The following is a 19,507-nucleotide window of genomic DNA, read 5'->3' on the forward strand; positions in this document are numbered from 1 at the left end:
AATTTTATAATTTTTTTTTTTTTTGCTAAATTTTTTTGGGTGACATAGGTTAATAAGCGTATATAGGTTTCAAGTGTACAGTTCTATGCTACCTCATCTGTATATTGCATTTTGTCTACCATCCAAAGTCAGATCTTTTTCTGTCACTATATATTTGACCTTCTTTACCCTTTCTTATCCCTCCTCACCTTCCTTCTGGTAACCCCAATACTGTTGTCTGTGTCTATGAGTTTTTGTTTTTCTTGTTTGTTCATTTGTTGCTTTCAGTTTTATATACCACATATGAGTGAAATCATATAGTTCTTAACTTTTTCTGTCTGACTTATTTCGCTTTTTAAAAACAGAATTGTGATTCACTTAATATAGGGAAGAAACCTTAATAGAGTTTAGTTTACTAGGATTTCACTGTGACAGAATGCTTTGTTTCCTTTATAGTGATTGTATCGTCTAAGGATAGTGACATTATTGACTTCAGGCTGTTTGCCAAGTTGAATGCTTTCTGTATCAATGTTTGTGAAGAGAAGAACAATATCGCTGAAATCAAGATTCAAGGTAAAGTTCTCATAGTATTACAATTTGTTCAAAAGATAAGGTGTTTGTTTTTTTTTAATCCTAAAATACAAATGGAGGGCTCTGAGCTGTGAAAACTGGGTACTTTTATTAAGAACATAATTGGACAGCATGCTGCCTACTCTTTAGGATATAGATGTTGATCAGACTCTGACCATTAAATTGAAACACACTTTTTGGTATTTTGCACCTTTCTGAGAGTTGTCTTGGAGGTGAGGATTACTAATGTCAATGTAGAGATGCTACTAATGATCTGAGATAAGTGTCGATCCAGAATTCAGGTAAAGGTCTATGAAAATGCTTTATCTTGGTACATAATGCAGAGCAGCCTTATCATGAAAAATAAAACCTGCATATTTTATTCTTTTAGGCAAAAGCTGCTAAGAGTAATTTAGCTTCTTTCTATGACTCTATCTTTATTAGCTCAATGTGGTCTGCTAAAGGTCAAGAATATGTTTAATGAAATTCTTGAAGAATTTAAGAACTAGAAAACTAGAGTTGTTGTCTTTGTTCTTTCTGAACTGGAAGTGCATCTACTACTCTGAATTTAATTCATGAAACTTTTATAGTGTCCATGTAAATGACTGGATATAAGGTGTTAAGGATTAACTAAAATCCCAAGATAATCTATTTGTACTAGATTTTTTTTAGAAGGTTGAAAATTCAGTAATTATTTTATGATGAGTTAACAGGTTCCATTGTTAATAAAATTAAAAAGATCTAATATCTCAACTTGTTTATCAATTGGGAGTTCAAACCATGCTAAATTTTTAAAAAAATATATTTTATTGATTTTTTTACAGAGAAGAAGGGAGAGAGAGAGTTAGAAACATCGATCAGCTGCCTCCTGCACACCCCCTACTGGGGATGTGCCCGCAACCAAGGTACATGGCCTTGACCGGAATTGAACCTGGGACCCTTCAGTCCTCAGGCCGACGCTCTATCCGCTGAGCCAAACTGGTTAGGGAAAACCATGCTAAATTTATAAATATATAACACCCAAAATAAAATTATGCAATGGTAAGAAATATCTTAAGATCTTACTTTATTAGACCTACAGAAATTATAATAATAAAATTTTTTTTTCAGGACTCGATTCCTCTCTTCTTCTTCAGTCAAGAAAACAGTCTCTATTTGCAAGACTGGAAAATATTATTGTCACAGATGTTGAACCCAAGACAGTTCATAAAAAAGTAGGTGATAGTAATAATTAATATTTTTTGATGACTGAAAATGAGATGTTATTTTTAAGTATATTTTATTTTTTAAAATTTTAATGAAATATAATTTAATAGGAAATTGTTTCTATAATGGGCTTTTATTTTGTTGTTATCCTCTTGGATGAGTACATTCAAATCTCTGCTTTCCAGGTGGTGTCAATAATGGGAAATGAAGTTTTTCGTTTTAATTTGGATTTGTATCCAGATGCTACTGAGGGAGATTTCTATACTGACATGTCCAAAGTGGATGGTGTGGTATCACTGAATGTTGGCTGCATTCAGATTGTCTATCTTCATAAATTCCTCATGTCATTCCTGGTAAAATCATTATTTATAGATTGACTATTCAACTTAGAAATAATTAAGTCTGATAATAATTATTGCAAATATTTCAAATTCCGGATTATAGGGAATGCATTGTTTTGATTATAGATGTTCCTTATGTATTAATGTTGAGGTCAGACTCTCTAACAGGTGATATATGAATCATTTAATGATTTTCATCTAAAAGTGCAATTATTTTGGCTAGAACATAATGAAACCAAATTCTTAAGTATAAAGACTACTGAAAATATTTTTGTCAAAAGGAAAAAGAAAATAGTTTTTTCTCTTCCTCAGCCTTATAATTATAGTTACAATTAGCCCTTCTCAGGTAACTAATAAATATGGGTGGACAATCAATTATTCCTTTCTAAATCTTGAAAAATAGCCCTCAAGTAAAAGTTATCTATTGTAAAAATATTAGCTCATAAATAAAAAGAAGGTGGTATTATTAATGATGTGCATGTCTTCTGTTTGAATTTATCCTTTTATATTTTGTGTCCACAGAACTTCCTGAACAATTTCCAGACAGCCAAAGAGGCTCTGAGTGCTGCCACTGCCCAGGCTGCAGAAAAGGCTGCCACAAGTGTGAAAGATCTTGCCCAGAGGAGTTTTCGTGTTTCTATCAATATTGATTTGAAAGCACCAGTTATTGTCATCCCACAATCTTCCATTTCCACCAATGCAGTAGTGGTAGATCTTGGGTTAATGAGAGTTCAAAATCAGTTCAGTCTGGTGTCTGGTGAAGACTTCTTAAACCCTCCAGTAATTGATAGAATGGATGTACAGCTAACAAAGCTTAAGCTTTCTAGGTATATTCTTTCAGTATTATTTAATATTTTCCATGAAATTTTATGATCATTGAAATCCATACCCAACATAGTCCTATGGCACAGAACAGTTTTTTTTAAAAAATGTTTTTATTGATTTTAGAGAGAGAGGAAGGGGTAAGGAAAGAGAGAGAGACACATCGATGAGAGAGAAACATCAACATTGTTTGGCTGCCTCTAGCTGGGGATTGAGCCTGTAACCTGAGTATGTGCCCTGACTGGGAATCTAACCATGACCTTCTGGTTCATAGGTTGATGCTCAACCACTGAGTCAAACTAGCCAAGCAGAACAGTTTTTAAAAATCAACATTTTATTATGAAAAATCTCAAACCTTTAGAAATTGCAAAAATAGTATCATGATTGTACCCAGGATCCTTCACCTAGATTCACCAATTGTTTATATTTGCTTTAACTGTATGTATATAATTATTTATGACATTTAAAATATTTTATTTTTTTATTAAGTATAATACACATATTACAGTATATGAGTTTTAGGTGTACAACATAATGATCCAATACTTGCATATATAGCAAAGTAATCACCACAGTAACTCCAGTTAACATCCATCATCATGCATAGTTACAAAAATTTTTCTTGTGATTATATCTTTAAGGATCTACTCTCTTAGCAACTTTAAAATATACAGTACAGTATTATTAAGTATAGTCACCATGCTGTACATTATGTCTCCAGGACTTATTTTATAACTGAAAGTTGAAACATTTTTTGCTAAATCACTTGACTTTAGACATTTTGTATGGTGATTGCCAGAGAGAAGGGGTGGGTGGGTGGAGGTAGAAGAGGGTAAAGGGGGGATATAAATGGTGATGGAAGGAGATTTGACTTAGGGTGGTAAACACACAATACAATTATATAGGTGATGCATATTGTATACAGATGATATAGTAGAATTGTATACCTGAAACCTATATAATTTTATTAGCCAATATCACCCTGTTAAATTCAATTAAAAAAAGAGAGTCAACATCTTAAACACATTAGCATGTGTTTTCTAAGAAAAGGGTATTTATCCTCTTATATAACCATAATGCAAATTCCACATAAATGCTAAAAGTTTAACATTGACATCATACTATCCTATATAATAAAAGGCTAATATGCAAATTGACCAAACAGTGGAATGACCAGTTGCTATGATGCACACTGACCACCAGGGGGCAGACACTCAACGCAGGAGCTGCCCTCTGGTGGTCAGTGTGCTCACATAGGGGGAGCACCGATCAGTCAGAAGCTGAGCTTACCGCTGGCAAGTGCAGCAGTAGTGGTGGAAACCTCTCCTGCCTCTGTGGCAGTCAGACATCCCCTGAGGACTCAGGGACTGCGAGAGGGTGCAGGTCAGGCTGAGGGACTCTCTCCCCCCCTGAGTGCACAAATTTTGTGCACTGGGCCTCTAGTTATCTAATATGCAGTCAGTATTCGAATTTTACCAGTTGTTTCAAGAATATTCTATATAATAAAAGGCTAACATGCAAATCGACTGAATGGTGGAACGACCAGTCGCTATGATGTTCACTGAACACCAGGGGGCAGACGCTCAACACAGGAGCTGCCCCCTGGTGGTCAGTGCACTCCCACAGGGGGAGCGCCGCTCAGCCAGAAGCTCTGAGCTGGGCTCATGGCTGGCGAGCACAGCGGTGGTGGCAGGAGCCTCTCCTGCCTCTGTGGCAGCGCTAAGGATGTCAGACTGATGGCTTAGGCTCGCTCCCTGTGGATTCCCGGAGGTGCAGGCTGGGCTGAGGGAACCTCCTGAGTGCACGAAATTCGTGCACTCGTAGGGTCCCTAGCAGCTGCCAGCAGCCAGCTGGGTACTCCCTCCCTTCCCCCAGTTGCCTGCCGCCACTGCCACTGCCACCGCCACTGGCCAGGGCCTCCCTCCCTTCCCCCAGCCACCTGCTGCCGCCACTGGCCAGGGCCTCCTTCTCTTCCCCTGGCCGCCTGCCGCCACCACTGCTACTGTCCGGGGCCTCCCTCTCTGCTGCCACTGCCACCCAGGGCCTCCCTCCCTTCTCCCGGCTGGCCCCACCCCCGGTAGAATTCCTGGATGACCTCCCCGGTCGAGGAACAATTTGCATACTATGCTTTTATTATATAGGATTTTCCCTTAATCCAGGATTACATATGGCATTTAATTGCATGCTATACTACCAAGGGGGATTGTGTACTGATAGACATTTATTCTGGAATAGCTTTTTAGCCTTTGTTTTTTATGATGACAGATCTGAAGAATACAGTTTAGTTTTTTCATGGAACGACTATTAATTTTGTCTGGTGATTTTTCATGATTTAATTGAACTTAGAGATTTTTTGGCAGGAATACTGTGTAAGTAATGATATATTGGTAGGGCTTATACTAGAGAACACTTGAAAGTCTGTACATAATTCATTTTGAAATCATTTTCTACCCATCCAAGGGGATTTAATTATCCTGCATAAAAAAGGATTGATTATCTGGCAAGTCCAAAAAATAATCCTGGGAAAGAACTCCTTAGTAAATACTATTCATCTTGACGTTTTTTCTTTAATCTGTACCAATGCACATATTACTTTTTGAACAATGGTATTTGATGGTTTTCCCCCCATATATTCAACAATATGAATTTCTTTTTGAAATTTATTGTCACCTGCCCTGGCTGATTGTGCTCAATGGTTAGAGTGTCAGCCCATGGATCAAAGGGTTGAAGGTTCCATTCCTGATCACTGGTATGTTCATTGGTTGCAGATTTAATCTCTGGCCAGGTGCCGGAGGCAACCAAGCGATGTATCTTTCTCTTATGTTGATGTTTCCCTCTCTCTCCCCTCCTCCCCCCACCAACCTCTCTCCCTTTCATTCTCTCTAAAAATCAGTGGTAAGAACATCCTTGGGTGAGGATTAAAAAAGAAAGTTGTCATCATATATCCTCTGTTTAAAGAAAAAAGTTTTCTTAATGGCTGATTTTAATCTGTCCTTGCTAGTGTATAGTAGATTAAGTTAATGATAGACTGAGTGTAGAAAACACCCCAACAGTATATTTCAAATCAGTGTTAGAGCAACATTCTTTTTCTTTATTGATTAAGGTAGTAGATATGTGTCCTTATCCCCCCATTGCGCACCACCCCCCCCCCGCCCCCCCACTCATGCCCTCACCTCCCTGGTGTCTGTGTCCATTGAGAGCAGCAACTTTTGGCTTTGTGTTTTTTAATGATATGCTGCATTTCCTCCCTATGTTTATGCATACATATCAATTATATTTTTCATTAGGACCGTGATCCAGCCTGGCATTTCCCATCCTGATATTCAGCTGCTGCACCCAATTAACTTGGAGTTTTCTGTAAATAGGAATCTGGCTGCATCTTGGTACCATAAGGTGCCTGTTGTGGAAATTAAAGGGCATCTTGAGTCAATGAATGTAAGTATGAGAGTTTAAAGAAATCTTTATTACCAAAATTTAGACTCTGAAGACTTTCTCAGTATAAATCCAAATGAAATACGGAATTTTTTACTGATTGATGTAAGAAAAATTTCAGTATGATGTCCAACAAAATCTGGATTATTTTTAGTAGGATTTAATCTCCAGTTAAGTATAATTAACTGTTAAATTTGTAATATGCACACATTAGCAGATGTCTGTATGTAAATTATTTATTAATATATTACATTACATGTCATTCTATATATTATATATACACACTTTTATTTTAGGGATATCTAAGTACCACTAAGGTAATTATAGCATTAAGGGAAATACCTGTTTTTTGTATTTTAGGTGGCCTTTTATTCCAGATTGTTATTGTTTAAAAGTGGAATTTGTGTGTTTCCTTAAGTTGTCACATTTTTTAAAATGATAAGATTACTTTAATTATTATTAACTTTCACTAAGGATCATATAAGTTAAGTAGATGGGACTGATGTTGACTCATAAATCACATTGTTTTTCTCCAAATACTTTCCTATCTTTCAAAATAAAAACTTTAACGTGAAGTAAGTAGTGAAATACTTGAGTGAGTAATGAAGGTATAATTTTATTTATACTTAAAGTTTTGTTATGTCCTGTATTTAAATTGTTGCATTTAAAAATGGAATATCTTTATCTTTCAACTTCATATTTTGCAGGTTAATCTAAATCAAGAAGACCTTAATCTTTTATTTAGAATACTGGCAGAAAATCTTGGTGAGGCTACTGAAGACTTGAATAAAGTGAAACCAAGAACACAAGAGACAGGTAAGAGGCTGACAGTAGGTGGCATAAACATGTGTCTAATTTTATAATTTAGTAGGGGAGAGAGACAATAAAAATGAAGTAAACAAATATATATTTACATATTGCAATTTGTAGTAATTAGAAAACAAATAATATGGTATTGGATACAACCATAGTTTGCTTTTTAATTAAGCAAATAGTTATAGTTCCAGACTTCTGAGTTGCATAAGATAGGAGGAGGCCATAAAGAAGGGTTTCCAATCAATAGTTGATTCTTGGACTAATTATTAAATTTGGATTTATAGAAAAAAATTTAAGTTGGTACTAGGCTATGGTAGCATATTTGTTCTGATTTTTTGTTGTTGTGAATCCTCATCTGAGGACATTTTCCCATTGAATTTTAGAGAGAGTGGAAGGGAGAGGGAGAGACAGAGAAAGAGAAACATTGATGTGAGAGAGACACATCAATTGGTTGCCATCCACATGTGCCCCGACCAGGGTTGGGTGAAGCCTGCAACTGAGGTACATGCCCTTGACTGGAATAGAATCCACTGAGCCAAACCAGCTAGGGCTGTTCTGTTTTTTAAATAAGGGTTAGTAGTAAAATATCTATAAGAATTGAAATGGTTGATAAATTTCTCTTCAACAAAGATACTGAAAAAATTTTCTTCAATAAAAATGCAAAGAGTGTTTAAATGGTTACAGTGTCCCTTTTGACTTAAAGGCAAAGTAACTACTACACTTATTTTTTAAGCTGTTTTATATATATTTGTATATATACATGTATATATATACATGTATATATACAAATATATATTTATCTTTTCAAGCTAATGGTACCATTCTGTATGTATGTGTGTGCATGTGTGTGCATGCATGTTTGTGTATTTCTGCACTTTGCTTTCTAAAAAACTAACAGTGTATCTTAGTGTTCATTCTGTATCTATATCTGTCTGTATATACTATGTATAGAAGAACTGCCTCCTTCTTTTTAAAGGCTGCCTGGTACTGAATTCTGTTGAAGTACTATAATTTATTTAGGAAGTCCCTATTGATGGACATTTAAGGTTGTTTTCAGTCTTTCACTCTTAACTTGTTGCATTGAATATCTTTGTATAAGTCCATGTATATGTGTAGGAGAAATACCAGGTCTGCTGGATTAAAGGTATTTAATTCAATTTTAATTAATACATTTAATGACATTACTTAAATTTTGACAGATCTTGCCAGTTTCCCCACATAGAACTTGTACTAATTTTGCATTTCCACCAGGTTTTTTTGTATATACCTTTTCTAACAGAGCACATTATTAGATTTTTAAATTTTTGCCAGTTTGCTAAATGAAAAATGGTATCACATTTTTTTATTTAAAAAAACTTTTAAATATGAAACTAATACTGTTATATGTAAACTATGTATCAATTAAAAGAAAAAACTGAACTAAGTAAAAAATACTTTTTTACCACGTGCATATTAAAACACATAGTAAAGTACACAAATCTTAAAGTGTACAATTCAGTGAATTTTTATACCAGTATAATCACCATGATTAAGACGTAGGACATATACAGTGTAGCACCACAGAAGGCCTCCTCCCTGTGCCCCTTCTCAGTCAATACCCAGTGCCCACCGTGACTCCAAATCCACCCAGAATTAACTACCATTCTAATTTGTAATGCTATGGATAGGTTAGTTTTGCCTCTTCTTGTGCCGGGGTCCAACCCCAGCAGGTCCAGGGGTTCCCAAAGGCGTGGACGGAGTCGGCGAAGAAGGAATGACACGGAGACAGCGTTCAGTTGATCAGCAGCCTGGCCAGGATCTCTAGCCCGGATCTCCAGCCAAGTTCTGGTCTGGATCTCCAGAGAGGTTCTGCTTCAGATCTCCAGCCAGGTTCAGTCACCAGGTTCTAGTCAGGTTCTCTTGCCATGTTCTATAGTCAGGTTCAGTCCAGGATCTATTGCCATGTTCTCTCCAGCGAAGTTCTTCTGTCTCCAGGCTCCGTGTAGGTTCTGTGCCTAGGTTCTGAGTGTAGGTTCTGTGTTCTGAGTTCTGTCTCTTTCTGTCTTCTGAATTCTGTCTCCTGAGTTCTGTGTTCTGAGTTCTGTCTCTGAAGTTCTGTCTCGCTGTCTTGTTGCATCTGTATTTATACCAGTTGATTCCAATCCTATCAATCTCTATTCCAAAGGTTAGGGCGTTTCTTATCTCCATTCCAGGGAGTAAAGATTATGTAGCTTAAGCATGATTGTTCATAGTTAAAGTGATTAATTACCCGCCTGGCACTTAGTTGAGGGGTTTTATTCCCTCCCTAACTTCAGGGGAAAATCCCTACCTGGGGATTCAACCTTTCTCGGAGAGGTGACCTTGGTTAAAACACAGCGCCAAGAAGGTGAGCAAACATATTAAGAACCGTATGCCATATATGCCAGGTCCCTTGAAACAGCAAGGATGGACCGGCTCCTGGCATTCTTGAATTTCATATAAATGGAATCATACAGGATTTATTGTTTTTTTATTTATTTCCTTTATTTAGCATTTTGTTTGTGAAATGCATCCATGTTGTATGTAGCAGTAGTTTGTTCTTTTTATTCCTGTACCATAGTCATTATATCAATGTATCAACATTTTATTTTATCCACTGTACATTAGATGAACATTTGAGTTGTTTCTGGCTTTTGGCTATCAATTATAAAGTTGCCATGAATTTTATTGTAAATGTCATTTGTCATAGATAAATACTGTTTTTTATTTGGATATATTAGCTAGGAGTTAGAATTACTGGGTCATATGTTAGCTTTAGTAATCTATGCCAAATTATACCAAATAGATTTTCAAGTGGTCATACTAGTTTACTTTCCTACGAGCAATGAGAATATGAGAGTTCCAGTTGTTTCACATCTTCACCAGTATTTGATATTGTCAATCTTCCAAAATTTAGCCATCCTCACTGATATGCATTGATATCTCTATGGATTTTGTTTGCTGATTACTAATGAAATTAAAAACCTTTTTATATACTATTTGCCATTTGGATACCCTCTTTTGTGACATTTTTATTGAAGTTTGTTGACAATTATTTTTATTAAGATATTTGTATTTTTTCTAATTGACATATAAACAAATTTTATTCACTCTGGATACATGCCCTTTACTGGTTATATGTGTTATATGTATATGTGTTGATACATGTGCCGAAGTATATTCTCCCGCTCTGTGGTTTACCTTTTCACTCTGTAAATGGGTCTTTTAAAACAAATCAGTGATTTTTATTTTCTATTTAAGAAATCTTTGCTTATTCCAGGAATTGTTTTATAAAAGCAAAATAATTGCTAGAATTATTTCCCCTGGGTCACATTATGTTTAGAATAGAGCTTGGCATAAACATAAAGCTATAATTAAGAAACCTTTCCCTATGAATTTCTGTCTCAAAGGTAATAATTAATAGCAGTGGTTTTTCATCTGGGTTTCTGGAATTTTATTTATTTAAATTTATTGGGGTGACATTAGTTAATATGATCATGTAGATTTCAGGTGTGGGCTTCTGTGTTACAAGATCTGATATTGCACTGTGTGCCCACCACCCAAAGTCAGATCTTCTCTTATCACCCTTTACCTCCCACCCCCTTCCCTCTGGCAACCACCACACTGCTGTTTGTGTCCACGAGTTTCAGTTTTATATTCCACATATGAGTAAAATAAGATTGTTCTTAGCTCTTTTTGATTGACTTACTTCACTTAGCATAATATTCTCAAGGTCCATCCATGTTGATGCAAATAGAAGTATTTCATCCTTTCTTATGGCTGAGTAGTATTCCATTGTTTATATGTACTGCATCTTCTTTATCCAGTCCTCTATCGCAGGACACTTTGGTTGTTTCCATGTCTTGGCCACTCTGAGTAATGCTACATTGAACATTGGGGTGCATATATCTTTGCAAATACATGTTTTCTTGTTTTTTGGGTATATACCCAGGAGAGGGATTGTTGGGTCTTAATTTTTTGACTATTTTCCATAGTGGTTGTACCAGTATGCATTCCCACCAGCAGTGAATGAGGGTTGCCTTTTCTCCACAACCTCTCCACCACTTGTTATTATTTGTCTTGTTGATAATAGCTATTCTAATAGGTGTGAGATAGTATCTCATTGTAGTTTTGATTTGCATTTCCCTAATTGCTAGTGAGGTTGAACATCTTTTCATCTATCTATTGGCTGTTTGTGTGTCTTCTTGGGGAGAGGTGTCTGTTCAGGTCCTCTGCCTACTTTTTGATTGGGTTATTTGTTTGTTTGGTGTTGAGTTTTATGAGTTCTTTATATATTTTGGAAAGTAAACCTTTGTCAGAGCTACTGTTTGCAAGTATCATCTCCCATTTGGTTGGCTGACTCTTTGTTTTGTTGTCAGTTTCTTTTGCTGTGCAGAAGGTTTTTAGTTTGATATAGTACCATTCATTTATTTTTGCCTTTACTTCCCTTGCCTTTGGGGTCAAGTTCCATAACTTTGGTACCTATATTTTTTTTCTGTGTAACTTATTATTTCTGGTCTTATATTTAGGTCTTTGATCTATTTGGAATAAGTTTTTGCACATGGGGACAAACTGTAATCCAGTTTCATTCTTTTTCATGTGCCTTTTCAATTTTCCCAGCACCATTTATTGAAGAGACTATCTTTACTTCATTATGTGTTTCTGTCTCCTTTGAAAAAATTATTTGTCTATACACATATGGTTTTATAACTGGGTTCTCTCTTCTGTTCCACTTACCTGTGAATCTGTTTCTCTGCCAATATCTGGTATAATTTATACTGGGCAAAGTACTGAATCTATTGGAACCTCAGTTTGGTCACCTGTGAAATGAGAGCAATAAAGTTTTTATCTCATAAGGTTGTTGTAAGAATTGAATGAGATTAGCCATGGATAGCCCTTAGTATAGTGTCTAGCACAGAGGTAAGCACTTAGCAAGTGATAGCTGTTATTAATTTTGTGTATTACAGTTTAGAGAGCAATTTTATTGCATCTCAAGGTGTACAGATTTCCCGACATTTTATTTGTATACCTTTACTTTGCTTCTTGGTATGGATAAGAGGCTCTAATCCAGTGATGGCAAACCTATGACATGCGTGTCAGATGTGACACGTGAACTCATTTTTTTGGTTGATTTTTCTTTGTTAAATGGCATTTAAATATATAAAATAAATGTCAAAAATATAAATCTTTGTTTTACTATGGTTTCAAATATCAAAAAGTTTCTATATGTGACACGGCACCAGAGTTAAGTTAGGGTTTTTCAAAATGCTGACACGCTGAGCTCAAAAGGTTCGCCATCACTGCTCTAATCACACCCTCTTTTTTTCTTGTTATGCCTCATGATTTAGTCATAGAAACTACATTCTGTTTGAAAAATCTATTGGGATTTATCTCTCTATGGTTTCCACAACCTCTCTTCTTATTCCTGGAATGTCACTTTTGTGTGAAGATGTCCACTTGAATGATAACTCTCCTGTTAAACTTTTCTTGACCTCCCATAAGAGTGTCATGCCTAGTTCTGTGCTTCCTGTGCATTTTATGTTAACATTTGTTTATTTAATATGACTAGGTGTAGCCTGCTTATTTTGTTTGTTTGTATGTTAAAGTATACATCTCTTCTACTAACCCATAAGCTTTCTAAGGGCTGGAGCTGTGTATTACTAATTTATGGATTTTCAGTGCCTGCACTAGGTTGAGTGTACTTGTGTAAGTCCTCAGTGAGTATTTGTGGAAAAGAAGAATTTAAAAGTAAATATATTTGTTTTAAATACCTTTAGGTGAAATTAAAGGGCCACTTGAAATCTCTGTATCACAAGACGTACGTATTTCACAAGATACTTTAACAGTTGGGGGAGTAGAAGAAATTAGATCTGTAGACATCATTAATGTGCTGCTGAATTTTGAAATCAAAGAGGTATGTAATTTTCATCTGTTTTTATAAAGTAAGGTGAATAAATGATGGATATTTAGAATTACCTCTACTAAAATAAACTTGTAGTCATTGATATAAATGAGAAAATCTTATATAGGCTATTTATAATTTGTATGTAGTAGTAATTTTTTAAAATTTGAGAGTTTGTTAAAAATGAATTATATTTGAGGGATATAATATTTCATAGAGAAAATGGTAGCATGCCCTGTAATGTGCTTTTCAGATAATTTTAGGATAATTGGGAGGTGGCTTGCTTTGGATTTCATATAGGAAAGACAGGAAAGGGAAAAGATGATAGGAAAATCCTATGCAGATTTTAGAAATCCTTAATAGAATAGAACACAGTATGTCTACATTTTTAAAATGTTTCATTACCACTATTTGCTTTCCATCTGCAGATTCTTGAGGGAAGATTAAATGTATTTTCCTCTTCTGTATTCACACATTTAAGAAATATTAATTGCATGTGTTTAGTGCCAACGATACAGAGGTAAATGGCATAGACTCTGAATTCAAACAAGAAAACAAACAATTAAAATTTTGGTAGTGCTCCCATTAAAAATATGCCTAGTGGAACTTGAGGCAGTGATGGTAGGGAGAGGGCATCTAAGCAGTCTGGGAGCAACAGGAAATATTTCCTGAAAGGAGTGACATTTGAGTGAATTTTAAGAAAAGAGTAAGATATAGTCAGAAAAGGGGATCAAAGGGGCTAGGACAGGGCATAAAGTTGTGAATATGTGAGAAAGCATAGAGGATACAGGGACTTGCAAGAACTTCCTCCAAAATCCCTTCATCATTAAATAGTTGTATAGAGGTTGTGTTCTTTCTCTGAGTTAACAATAATAAACATTTAAATAAATGAGTTCTACTTTTTGATCTGAAATATATGTTTTGAAACTAACTTCCTTCATGTTAAACCTCTGCTATTTTTCTGGTTAATATTTAAAGACTTTTAAGCTTTGATAATTGAAACATTGATAGATGAATCACTCTGTTGCAAATAGGTTTATTAACACATACATAGAAAATCTATAAGTCCTTTTTAATATCATTTGTAATACATATTATTACAGTTCCCTTTCCTTAGGTCAGCGATTGGGATAGGGGAAGCAGTTTGCATTGTCTCTCTTAGGCCAATACTCTGCATTGTCTGAAAACATGTTTGATTGTCACTATCTGGGGAGATGGAGCTACTGGGAAACAGTGGGTAAAGGCCACTAAACATCCTACAGTGCACAGGACTGCTCCTCACTGTAAAGAATTATCTTGCCTAAAGTGTCAGTGGGACAAGATGGAAAAACTGTGCCTCAGGTGTAGTATAAAAATTGACCGTTTATCTCACAGACTTTCAGGTGAAAAGCCATTCATCAGACTAGGACTTCTGGGAATTAGGGAGAAATACTTAAGTCTGAACAAGTAAATGTGCCTGTTAAAGTAAACAGCCCATGCAATTTCCAGGCACAAGTAGAAATAAACATCTTTACATGGTGTGAATTTTTGGGTTATATCACTATGGATGGTTATTAAATTGTTGACTTACTTTCCTTGTATACTAATGAAATAGTTTGTGGTAATACTGGTACTTTTTTCTAGGTTGTGGTTACTTTGATGAAAAAAGCAGAAAAGAAAGTAAGGCCTTTACATGAACTAAATGTCCTCCAGCTTGGAGTGGAAGCTAGAGTTAAAACCTATGACCTAACTGCTAAAGCTTATCTAAAAAAAATTAGTATGCGATGCTTTGAGTTTACTGGTAAGTGTGAAGTATAGTCTGTGTAAATTATCCATGGAATAGCCAGATGGTTTCTACCTTTTTATCAACATTAAGCATATTTATTAGTGTCACCATAACTGTTTAGTTAGTTTAAATTTATTACATCGATACAAAGGAATGTGATATTTAAAAATAAATTATCCATGTAGTTATCATAAGTAAGATTATATCTAGATAAATGTCTACATTTTGCATGAAGTAGAATATATCTAAAAGAAAAATGAAACATTTGTCTTCAGTGTCTGTACATAACATTTTAGTACTTGTAAAAGGCAGGAGTTCATTATAATTATGCTATGGGAACTGATATATTAGGAAATCAGGAATCAAGTACAATACCCAGGTATATAGCCCAGCAATCCTTTTTGAAAAGGTAAGTTAATTTATTAGGAAATAACTTTCTATTTGTTTCTTTATTTTAAAATTATATCAGGGTTTTTAATTTATTTTTAATGAAATTAGCATACGGGGTGGGCAAAAATAGATTTTTAGTTTTCCATACGGAAAAAGACATGCTGGTTATGATTATTACAATAGGTTTATTAACACTATGTTTTGCATATTCACAACTGTAAACCTACTTTTGCGCACTCCGGTGTATATCCTATCTAATAATAGACAAACATGGTAATTGACCGTACCTTTGCTACGCCTCCCATTGGCTAATTAGCACAATATGCAAATTAACCCAACCAAGATGGCGGCCGGCAGCCACGCAGCTGAAGCGAGCAGGAGGCTTGCTTGCTCCAGTGATGGAGGAAGCCAAGGTTCCCCGCCTGCCACGGCCTGGCTCTGAGCTCTGCAAGCAACAAAGTTTCACTTATAGAAGCTAAACAAACCCCAGATACCTGCTTTCAGCAGGCCGTGGCCTCAGAGCTGGAGCGAGCAGGAGCTGGCTCTCAGCTCCAATGACAGCAACAAAGTTTCAATTATAGAAGGTAAATCCAGAATAAATAAAAAAAAAGAAAAAAGGAGAGGCTGGGAGCTTCAGTTGCCGGCCAGCCTGAAAACGGCCCTCAGCCCCTCACCCGGACTGGCCAGGCACCCCAGTGGGGACCCCCACCCTAAAGGGGGTGTGGCCAGCCTGCAAACAGCCATCAGTCCCTCACCCAGGCTGGCCAGGCACCCCAGTGGGGACCCCCACCCTGAAGGGGGTGTGACCAGCTGCAAACAGCCATCAGTCCCTCACTCAGGCTGGCCAGGCACCCAAGCGGGACCCCCACCCTGATCTGGGACTCCCTTCAGGGCAAACCAGCCAGCCTGCACCCATGCACCAGGCCTCTATCTTATATAGTAAAAGGGTAATATGCAAACTGACCCTAAGAGCAGAAAGACTGGGAATGACTGGTCACTATGACACACACTGACCACCAGGGGGCAGACACTCAATGCAGGAGCTGCCCTCTGGTGGTCAGTGCGCTCCCACATGGGGGAGCTCTGCTCAGCCACAAGCCAGGCTGATGGCTGCCAGTACAGCGGTGGTTGTGGGAGCCTCTCCTGCCTCCTTAGCAGCGCTAAGGATGTCCGACTGCAGGTTAGGTCTGCGTCCCACTGGCAAGTGGACATCCCCCGAGGGCTGCCGGGCTGCCAGAGGGATGTCTGACTGCCAGCTTAGGCCTGATCCCCCACGGAGGAGGCCTAAGCCAGCAGGTGGTCATCCTCCGAGGGGTCCCAGACTGCGAGAGGGTACAGGCTGGGCTGAGGGGCCCCACCCCCGAGTGCAGAAATTTTTGTGCACCGGGCCTCTAGTGTAAAAATAAAAATTAAATAATACAGAAATATATAGAAGAAAAACTTAACATCACTATGTAGCCTCACTCCCTAAAGTGAGAATTTTGTTCACTATGGTTATTAGGCATAGTATTGATGGAAACATGAAACATTTGAATTATATATTGGTTTTAGGATTAGAATAAATTTAAGGACAAGAGTAACAGCATAGCTCAGTATAGACATTGTCACAGTCCATTTAGTGTTGATAGTCTTAGAACCCATATATAATGTGACTGAAAAAGAAGAGGATATATAATTATTAGTTTCTGAGAAAATGTCAAACATGGTAATCATCTGATTTGAAATGAGATAAATGAAGAAGGAAATATTAAAATATTATGGATAACTTAGCTTCCTTAAAGCCAGGATGTTAAAAAATCATAAAGTTTGTTTTGGGTATAAATGAAATATTAAAATAAAAACAATACTGTTATTCTTTAATGATAACCTCGACCTTTCAGATTCACTTTCTAAAGTGGATCAAGCCAACTTTTAAAGTTGCTATAGGTGTTTAAAGTTTATAGGACTTCTGTGGGATAACTTGAAGTCAAGCAAATTTATATTGAGAATAACCCCTAGTTTGTGTATTTTTTAGCTCTATTCTTTAATATATTCTGATTTGTTCAGAGTAATTCCAGTACTACCAAATGTTAACAGCATTTTAATTGGCTGGTGCTGGTTTTTTGTTTTTATGGACTATCTTTTTTTTTTTTTTAACCCAGTTTTATTGATGTATGATTTATATACAGTAAAATTCATTATTTTAATGTATAGCTCTATGAGCTTTGGCAAACATATATTTGTGTAACTGGCTGGTCTGTTTGAACATATGTTTGAAATGTTGAAAAGACAGAAGGAAAGTAGGGGGGGGGTGGGTAAGGGGAAGAGATCAACCGAAGGACTTGTATACATGTATATAAGCCAAACCAATGGACATGGACAACAGGGGGATGGGAACATGAGTTTGTGTGTGTGGGGGAGGTTGGGGGTTAATGGGGGGGATGAGGACACATTTGTAATACCTTAACTAATAATAATAAAAAATAAATAAATAAAAGTAAAAAAAAAAAAAAAAAGACTTAATGGATTTACCCCCTCCTTTTCTCTTTTAGACTCTAAAGGAGAACCTCTTCATATTATTGACTCTTCTAATGTAACTGATGAACCCCTTCTGAAAATGTTATTGACAAAGGTATCTAGTTTCATTTCTAGGATTTTTTAATATGTGAACGTATGTAATCCCCCATATTTAATATTTCAATTTTCTCCCTTAAATTTTTTTTATTTTAAAACTGGTTGATTATAGTAGATTATGCAAACATCTGACAATCCTGGAAATCTCAGTAATCTTTGTTGTTAACCCTATGTTTTGGAATAAGTGAGAGCATATAAAGTTCCATTTTCATTCAAAGCAAAATCTGTTGTAATCTGGATATGCTAGTATTTTCCCCTACCTATAGCATTTGAGTTTTTGCTTCTGCAGAATTTGAGAAATGCTTATGTGGTCAGTTTTATTTGGCATGCTCTTCTGTGCCTTTAAGAAATATGTTTATAGTATTTTCATAGCATACAGTATTTTGAAAAGTAAGTAATATATATAAATGTTAGTGTTTGCAACTCAGTGGTTTAATCCTCCACTTTTTGTAGGCAGACATTGATGGACCGGAATTTAAAACCATTCATGACAATACCAAACAGAGACTGAAGGTAAATCTTTTTAAATTCACTATAAAGTGGATTATATTAATGGGTAAATCTAGTTTCATAGCCATCTTTAGTTGTGAGATTGTAAATTCTAAAATGAAAATAAGGGTGGCAATAATAATAGCTCTAATCTTATAGATAAGAGACATGCATATAGAGTTTAAATAAAATGTTTAAAGAGAGTTGATTTGATTTTCTACAAGATTGTTTCCCAGATATGAATTAATCATTACTTGTTGAGTATACAAATAATACATTTTTAGGGAATTTTGTTCCCTTAAAAATGGTTATTTGGCATAGTATTGATAGAAGAAATGTGAAACATTTGAATTATGTATTGGTTTTAGGATTAAAATAAATGTAAGGACAAGGCTAATGGCATGGCTCAGTATAGACATTGTTCACAGTCTATGTAGTGTTGGTCTGTCTTGGAACCCATATCTAATGTGACTGACGTAAGTATGGCCTGATAATACTTCCTATATCTTAAAACCCATCAAGTTCTGTTGAGGTTAGAATTATGGTAAAGGTTGAGTTTATAATAATGAGTTTTGTTTTTTTTTAAAACCCTTAATGGAATGATTTTGTGCTACTTGTGTATGTGGAAGTGGAAATGTAACATAAAAATGTTACCAAATCTGACATCTGCCTCTCTAATTGTTTATTATCTTAGGTTTCATTTTCATCCTTAGACTTAGTACTTCATTTGGAAGCTTTATTATCCCTCATTGGTTTTTTATCATCTGCTGTTCCATCCTCTGAACCTTCTGAAAAGGAATCTGAACTGAAGCCACTTGTGGGGGAGTCCAGAAGTCTCATTGTCAAAGCTGGTATTAGCTTTTGAGTCATGGTCTAATACTTTCTGTCTGAACTTTAATAATCATATAATAACTTGTATCTTCAAGCTAAGATAAATATTTAGCACCTTACTATTATAGTTGCTATGACAGATTAGGTTAGTTTCAAAAGAAAGCGAATTTTATCCTCTATATGTGTTTGCATTGATGTCTTTGCAGTATTCATACCAATGAAAGGGAAAAAGGAAGAAATTAAAATACAAATACAATCATGCATAGTAACAAAAGTCCATTTCAGTCCATCGGGTAAACCTACCTGGTGCTCAACAATTTTAGGTGCTTTTCTAAGACACAAAAGGAAGAATCT

General features: G+C 36.0%; 1 protein-coding gene across 3 annotated transcripts in view; it reads left to right on the top strand.

Moving 5' to 3' along the window:
* Positions 1-19,507, top strand: part of VPS13C (vacuolar protein sorting 13 homolog C) — a 196,589-nt gene that overhangs the window by 87,040 nt on the left and 90,042 nt on the right. For all 3 annotated transcript variants that reach the window (XM_059699561.1, XM_059699560.1, XM_059699559.1), the window contains 11 exons: positions 436-552; positions 1,660-1,763; positions 1,941-2,108; positions 2,619-2,923; positions 6,206-6,353; positions 7,058-7,166; positions 12,941-13,077; positions 14,689-14,845; positions 17,752-17,831; positions 18,287-18,346; positions 19,017-19,173. In XM_059699561.1, the coding sequence (XP_059555544.1) occupies positions 436-552; positions 1,660-1,763; positions 1,941-2,108; positions 2,619-2,923; positions 6,206-6,353; positions 7,058-7,166; positions 12,941-13,077; positions 14,689-14,845; positions 17,752-17,831; positions 18,287-18,346; positions 19,017-19,173 (1,542 nt within the window). The remainder of the gene's footprint in view (positions 1-435; positions 553-1,659; positions 1,764-1,940; positions 2,109-2,618; positions 2,924-6,205; positions 6,354-7,057; positions 7,167-12,940; positions 13,078-14,688; positions 14,846-17,751; positions 17,832-18,286; positions 18,347-19,016; positions 19,174-19,507) is intronic.

Source organism: Myotis daubentonii, chromosome 1 (genome assembly GCF_963259705.1).
Source record: "Myotis daubentonii chromosome 1, mMyoDau2.1, whole genome shotgun sequence".
Taxonomy (NCBI): domain Eukaryota; kingdom Metazoa; phylum Chordata; class Mammalia; order Chiroptera; family Vespertilionidae; genus Myotis; species Myotis daubentonii.